The sequence below is a fragment of the Heterocephalus glaber genome, unplaced genomic scaffold (assembly GCF_053883595.1).
Source record: "Heterocephalus glaber isolate CG9 unplaced genomic scaffold, H.glaber_assembly_v1.0 deba00001428, whole genome shotgun sequence".
NCBI classification, from domain to species: domain Eukaryota; kingdom Metazoa; phylum Chordata; class Mammalia; order Rodentia; family Bathyergidae; genus Heterocephalus; species Heterocephalus glaber.
Genome location: NW_028258293.1, coordinates 25,206,753 through 25,214,827, shown reverse-complemented (window position 1 = coordinate 25,214,827; position 8,075 = coordinate 25,206,753). Strand labels below are relative to the sequence as shown.

Sequence of the window (8,075 nt, the reverse complement as noted above, 5' to 3'; positions counted from 1 at the left end):
AGGATTTAATAAAAAATGGACTGTTAGTAATGTTTAGGGTAATAATTCAAAACCTGGCAGTCTTGTTCTTGAGCCTGTGTTCATCATAACCACAGTATGAAAAAAGGTGAAATAAGCATTAACTGGACGATTGACTCACCAATAATATAACTGAAGAACTTGACTGTTACAAACTTGAGTGGCATTTTCTTTATGAATAAGTTGAAAAGGAGGAATGAAAGAAGATGTCCAGAAAACATATACTTTGATGACTGAAGACAGTATTATTAAGAAGTCATGAGACAGACAACTATTTATTTTTGGTCAGTTTTATTGGGTTTTTACTTACACACAATAAAACATATTAATTTTACCTGGACACGGTGGTATAAACCTGTGAGAGACGGCGGCAAGAGAATTGAAATCCCTATTACAAAAAATTTTAAATTTTAAGCGTAAAATTTGATGTTATTTTTAAAACATATAAAGCCATAGAATCATCACACCAATTATGGTATGAAACATATGTACTTTCCTAAAAGTCTATTCAAGTCCATTTGTTAGCTGTCTCTTCACACTCCTTACTAGCCTTCTGACCAACCTCTTATCACTATGACTTTTGCTTTTCTAATGTCTTCTTTCACATAGCATGTCACTGATCTAGCATGTTGTTATATCTCTCTCCTTTTTAAAATTAAATACATAGATCATAGTTCATTTATCTATTAAATTATTTTGTTTCTTCCCAGTTTTTTTTCTATCATTAATAAAGCTTTTGGAATTATTTTGTAAGAATATACATGTGAGCATATGTTTTTATTTCTTTTAGGTAAATTCTTTCTAATGGAGTTGCTACATAATAGTAACTGTATGATAAATCTATATTTATGCACTATAAAGGAAATTGCCAAAATGTTTTCCAAAAAAGCTGCACATTTTTGCATACCATTGGCAAAGTAGAAGAATTCTTGTTTTTCTACATCCTCACCAACAAAATTTGGTATTCAGTTTTGAATTCTTCATGTCTCAGTTTTATAACTCCATGTATGAACAAGCTTCTTCTAATTTGGCTTTAGACCTCCCTGACACATAATTTCTTTTTTGCAGTTTTCAAGCATCCTGGGTTGCCGTTTTACCTGGATATCACCATGTTGGCTCTCAATGACACTTCTCCTTGGCCCACTTTTTCCTTTATTGGTATTCCTGGTCTGGAGGCTGCACATATGTGGGTCTCCATCCCCTTCTGTCTCTTATACCTGATGGCTCTAGGGGGTAATGCTCTTCTTCTCATTCTAGTTAGTGTGGAACAAAATCTTCATGAGCCCCAGTTCTATTTTCTGGCCATGCTAGCACTCACTGACCTTGGCCTTTCATTGTCAACAATGCCAAGTGTCTTGGCCATCTTCTGGTTTGATGTCCACCGTATTGGCCTTAATGCCTGCCTGACCCAAATGTTCTTCATCCACACCCTGTCTTCAGTAGAGTCAGGTGTCCTGGTGGCCATGGCTTTTGACCGCTTGGTTGCCATTTGTTCTCCACTTAACTACACCAGGATCCTGACCCACTGCACTGTTGGCTGCCTTAGTGGGGCTGCCCTCATACGAGGTGCCACTCTACTGGCCCCACTGCCTTTTTTTCTCAAGGCCTTTTATTTCTGTGGGACTAATATTCTCTCACACTCCTATTGCTACTACCCTGATATGTTGAACCTGGCCTGTGGGGATGTTACTTTCAGCAGTGTCTACGGACTGGTATGTGTACTCTGCACATTTGCAGTGGATGTTATCTTTATCCTCATCTCCTACGTGAAGATCCTGGGTACTGTTATGAAACTGGGGATCAAAGACGGAAACTGGAAATCACTGCAAACCTGTGCCTGTCACCTGTGCACAGTGCTTGTGTTCTACCTGCCCTTCATCAGCCTTGCAGTACTGCATCGTTATACCCAGGAGACCTCCCCAGTTCTATATACCACCATGAGCAATGCCTACCTCCTCATGACACCACTGCTGAACCCTCTGGTCTACAGCCTGAAATCCAGGCAGATCCAAGCTGCCCTGCGCAAGAGATTTTGGGTGCAACGCGTTGCTGCTGGGGAATGAGATTTTTTCTGTATTAGAAGATGCAATCACTGAAAAGACAATGTTATTCAGGATCTTCTATCTGCTAAATAGTGTACCAAGCACCATGAGTTCAAATGTGAAAAAAATGTTCAGGTTTTTCCCTTTTATTGGGAATTGAGCTGTGAGTAATGGTACATGCCTACAGTCCCAGCACCCTGGGAGGTTGAAGAAGTAGAATCACAAGTTAAAACCCAGCCTGGGTAATTTAGTGACTTAATGAAACATTTATAAAAAATAAAAGATAAAAGGGGCTGGGGAATGTAACTCATTGGGAAGTTTTTACTTCAATATCCAATACTACAGATGAAAATAGGGAGGATTAAGGTGGAAAAGACAGGCGGAAGGCTTAAATAAATGATTGAAACTGTAACCGCGCATTGTGATTGGTAGGAATAAGAAGAAATGGCAATAGAAACCCAATTTTAATGTTTTTGGTATATATGTTGAATAAAAATTATATCAGTTCTAATGCTAAATTGAAGGGTCTAACTCTGACAGCAAAGTATCGATGAATGGCTAGTAGCATAAAGAAACCAAAATCTCACATGATACTTGATTTCTGATGGTGCTTAAATTGACCCATTAAAATTCCAAAGATGATGATGAATTTATGACCATATATTTGATATTGATTGACGTTTTGAACCCTGTAATGATTAATAAAATAGAAAGGAGCTGTCTGAAAAGAATTTATGAGTCTGCAAAATGGTTATTCTTATGCATGCTGTTACTTCACTCAGTTCATAGTTTATTTGTAATTTGTTTTGTTTCCAGTTTCATACTTAGAATAGATATTTGTATTCTGAATTCTGAAACAAGGATGAATCTCTCTTCTTTAACAAGGATGAATCTCTCTTTTTTTTGAAAAAGAAAAATGAATTAGTTTATTCTCTTCTCTTTTAACGCTAGAGTCATAAGCAAGCGAAGACTTCACTTACTGGATTCAAAGTTAATGGGAAGTGAAAAAGAAAGACTTACTTGCCTGTGGGAATAAAGAAATAGTAGAATCAGCAAGAATTTGAAGCTACCTTAAGAGAGTTTTCAATGCATTTCTAAATAATAGTCCAAATGTTCATCCAGAAAATATTTTAATACCTCTTATTAATAGGCCTCAGACTTGCAGACGACAATCATAAAAGTTACATAGCTTTACATTCTATTAATTAAAATTGTATAATATCAGAATGTGGATCAATACAATGGATGAGATTGGAGCTTGTTTTGAATTGCTATATGAAGGCACAGCCAAAATTGAGAGAACTTTTGTCTCTAAAACAGTTTTATAATCTTTTTATTTCCAGAAACACTTTTTATTTTTAATTATATTGAAAATACAATTAAGATTTTTACAAAAGTATAGAAGGGCACACAAAACATAGACACTGTATTTTAATATCATATCATATACCTACTACCACACAAAGAAATGGAATATTGTTACTGCATAATGCTTCCGAATACCCTCCCTAATCCTATCTTCTCAAAGGTTTCTGTTTATCACATCTGTTTTTGTTTTGCAGCACTGGCGATAACCAGGGCCTTTCACATGCTAGGAAAGCATTTCACTATTGAGCTACATCGCCTTCCCTTTTTTTTTCTCAATTTTTATTTTTTATTAGTATTGGTTTGCACGACATAATGATTACATTCCTTCTGGGGAGATAAGTTCAAACTTGATTATTTTCTTTATGAGTCTTTCTGGCCAGAAGAATCATGTATGATTTCCCAAGCTTGAGTATGAGAAAAGACAGGAGACAGTTTTCCTTTGAGGAACTCCTCACTTTTCTGTAGAGTATAAAACCACTACTATCGAGATTCCAAAGTGTACCTTCTCAGACGGTTCGCCTCAGAGACTAAGAACTGAGTACAGTTTTCCCCTTCATGCTTTAGGCTAGAACTGTGAAGTCATTTTCCATTTAGACTGCAACAGCGGAAAGATGCCAAATAACTTGTGGTGTCTACTCACAGTGACGACTCACGGTCATGTTTGCTAGTTATGTGAAAGCTAATACCAGTCAAAATTATAAGAAAATAGGCCCAAATCAGAATAGAAGCAGATGTGAGAGACCGCTTCAGAAAGAAAAAAGAACTAGTAGTTTTGAGTCCTTACCACCCACTATCTGTCTCAATGAAATTCTTTACTTGAATCTGTGAACTATTTTGTTAAATTAGTTTGCATTTTTTAACTCTAACAGAAAAAAAATGAAGCAACTTAAGTACACGTTATGTTTAGGTGGATTGGGTAACTTAAGTGACACTGAGGCACGATTTCATTATTTTCCTTGGATGATAAAGCAGGTAAGTTTCAGAGGCCTGTTTTTCAATGTAATCAATATATGCTTGCCTTTAACTAAATGTGAAATTCAATTTAACACAACCATAGAAAATCAAGCATATATTATTTGTGCTGAAATAAGTCTCATAGGTAAATAACGTCTCATAGGTAAATAATGTGAACTCTAAAAAAGAGAAACACACAAGTTTTTAGAAATATATTTTCTGATCAGATATTTTGAACTATAAAATAATTTTCTGTTCTTATAAAGGTTATAGTAAAATCATGCTAAGATGTACCAAAGAAAATGTGTCATATAGGGAAAAAAAAGTCTGATTCTCCTTTTTTTCCCAACTTCACTGATTCCTATTATTTTACATTAATGAAAGCACAGTATGCAGGACACTTCATATCTCTTTTGTTTTCACATATGAACCAATGTGTTAAGAACAGATATGAGGAAAGAATCCATGTTGGACATTGAATCTCTATGGAAAGCAAATTGAAAGGAAGGTAAAGAATTGGCTAATAAAAGTTAATAAAGAGGGCCGGGGATTTAGCTCAGTGGTTTCACCACTTGCTGCGCAAGCACAAAGACCCGAGTTCGATTCTTGGTATCAAAAAAAAAGTTAATAAAGCTTATTAAAATAAATTTCTCCAATATCTGAAGACTACTGAAGTACTAAAGCTGTCTTCAGTGGTAAACCTTGGTTATATCTGCTGAAGAGAGGGGGATGACTGTTTCTTTGTCTTTGTAAAGTAATGTCTTGGATTTAAGTACATAAAGGTAGGACAGAAAGCATCCATTCATCTGCTTCTTAACTGTATTGAACTCAAGAATCCTGTACATTTTGGTGAGGTATATTCTTGTTTCTCATTCATTTTTAAAGAAATATTGCAAACACGGAAATTGAAAAAGAATATTGGCTCTCCTATTAATATAAACCTACATTTTGTCTATCAGATGTAACAGATGATTTCTTTTGTTTGTAGACTAGATATTTTGGTTGCTCTTTTATTTATTATGTTTTAGATTATTTTATAATACTATAATGGTGGGTAGTAATTTAAAATAAATTATATAACAGTAATGTTTCTTCTTGGAGATCATGGAGAGATAATCCTAGAGGTTTTTTCTATTGTGAGTAGTACATGAATTTACTTTTTGTCTGATCTATCATTCTTACTCCAATATTTATGAAAAATGCCATGCTTGATAACCTTGTTTCTCAAATACTTTCTGTAACTTAATTTAAATCTTATAGTTCCCTTGTTAATGAATAAATTATTGAATGTTTAAAATATGCCATATTATACTTGTGTTAATACTTTGTTTACTGTTACAAAAGTGTATGTTTTCAAATTAAATTCAGGTTAACTGGCTTTCAAGATAAAAGTCTAAAAATTAGCATATGCTAGAATAAGAAACAAGCCTGTCAAACACTCAGGGTCACATCCCTAACAATTAACACGTGGGCCACTGCTCTTAGACTAACACAGGTCAAGGAGGCAAAGTGATAGCACCGGGTGTTATTACTACACAGAAGACTATTTATTTTAGAAAACAAAAGCAAAACAAGCAAATAAACAATAAATTGTGTTGAGTGTAATGTTTCCATTGATTTAGAAATTGAATTCATAAATGTAATAGCGATAACTGAAGCAATATTATCAATTATTTATTTTTGCAACCACTACATTATGACTATATTTTAAAAGTATTTGTAATATTTAACTTTCTTTATGTAATTTCAAAAAATACTTTTCTTTCAGTATACATTAATCTTCATTTTCTTAGTAATGTTTTTCAAAGAACCATAGAGTTTGAAATATTTGATGAAGCCTAAATCACTACTTGTTTTTATCTTTCACATCTTTTAAGTTATCATAAGTTATTTCCTAACCAAGGATTAAATATATTTTCTATGAGAATATCTCCCAGAGCTTCCACACTTAAGTCTAATTGTAATTGCAGCTAATTTTGTGTATGATATCAAACTAACAATTCTGTTTTTCCATATGAATATACTGTTTTACCAGCAATATTTCTTGAAAAAAAATAGATTGTATACATTAATTATCCTGATATAACTGTCGAGTAAATCTGTCATATATGTGTGGTTTATATCTGAACGATCTAATGTGTTCCAATAAATTCTGTGACAATCCTTATGCTTATAGCTCTCTATCTTTATTATGAGGGCACTATGATGAGACTTAACATACTGTTTTTCAATTTTAATTTCAAAAACATCTGACTCCTCTAGATCCTTTGTTATTCACTTGAATTTTAGATTCAATATAAAATATATCAATTTTTCCCCATCACTGATTGATTCAAACTTTATTGTTGTTTATCATGAATTATCTCAGGAAATAAGACGTATCTTAATCTTGTTTTTCTTCTTTCTCTCTCATATCACCACAACCAAAGAAAGCTAGTTATCACAAATATCTCATTAAAATTTTAACTCAAGTCCATTTGTGTCTGAGAATTTATGATAACTAGATTTCTCTGTCTACAGTGGTCTCAGAATCCTCAGTTAACGTTTTAGCTAATGATCCTCTGGTTGAACATCCCTAAACTCTCTTTTTACCCCATTAAGCCCACAGAGTCTGGAAAATGTGGGAAATGGTTGGCCAATTGTTGTACTAAGAATATATGTTTTATAAAAAAATAAGAAGAGAAAAAGGGGTGGGGAGAGAGAGAGCCTGAAATTTTTCATAAAATACCATTGGGACCATTAGCCAAAGCAATAAGTACTCCCATGAAACTTCAGTCAGTAGAACTGCAGTGCCAGCCCATTCAAGTTCTCCAGCCATAGTCATCAAGGTAAATTTAAACATTAGCGTGACATGGAATCTACCTAGCATATGGATGGAGAACCAAAAAAAAAAAAAAAAGAATGTAATAGTTAGAACTCTTTTTCCTGAGCCCTAAAAAGTCACTTGGTGTGAAGATAAAAATATTGTTTTATTGATCTTAGCCCTACTTAGCCTTTTTCTAAGTAACGTTCATCTGCTTACCATGTCAATGTTGAGAGGGGCATGCTTCCAAGATATGACGTGTACATTATTACAATATAACCTTAAGTAAAAGCAGGAGGCTTTATTATGTAGGAGTGATTAAAGAATCATGCCCACAATTTTCTAGAATAATGCTGAGGTCCATTTGCTTTTATTCAAATAGTCAAACACACCCTCATCTCAGTTCGCCCCTAGAAATAGTCTCAAAATGTATTTATTTTCATCCAGTCCTTCCTTTTTAAGTCATTCTCCACAAAGCACCCTGAGTGAATTTTCTTAAATGAAAATGTGTTCATATCAACCTTCTGTTTAAAAGCCTTTGGTGATTTCCTAAGGGTCATTACAAAATAGAATCTCATCCATGCAAAATATCACCACATTATGACTCCAGCCAGGTCCTCTGTTTCCCTAACCTAGGTTACCCTTTCAGTTATTCTTTCAAACATGGACAGAGGACAGTCACCTGGCCTCTCCATTGACAGGTACAGTATTCCCTTCCTTATGCCTTCTCCTGATATCATATAGTTGTCCTTTTCATTCTACACAAGTGTAGAAACATCTGTATGTTAATGTAATACCTGGACTCTGTCAGAGGAAACACAATAGTAGAAGTCTGGAAATGGCTTTGGGTATTTATTTCTGAAATCTAGTTTTATAAACCATTCAAAGAG

The 8,075-nt window shown here is 34.2% G+C and overlaps 1 protein-coding gene across 1 annotated transcript; it reads left to right on the top strand.

Moving 5' to 3' along the window:
* The first annotated feature begins 1,065 nt into the window (after positions 1 to 1,065).
* LOC101716116 (olfactory receptor 51L1) lies at positions 1,066 to 2,081 on the top strand. Its single transcript, XM_004863349.2, has one exon. It carries the CDS (start codon positions 1,128 to 1,130, stop codon positions 2,079 to 2,081), a length of 954 nt encoding a protein of 317 aa, XP_004863406.1. The 5' UTR covers positions 1,066 to 1,127.
* Positions 2,082 to 8,075: the final 5,994 nt, after the last annotated feature.

Bases quoted from the DNA above. Each gene is read 5' to 3' on its own strand.
- LOC101716116 (XM_004863349.2), top strand. From the start codon at position 1,128: ATGTTGGCTCTCAATGACACTTCTCCTTGGCCCACTTTTTCCTTTATT.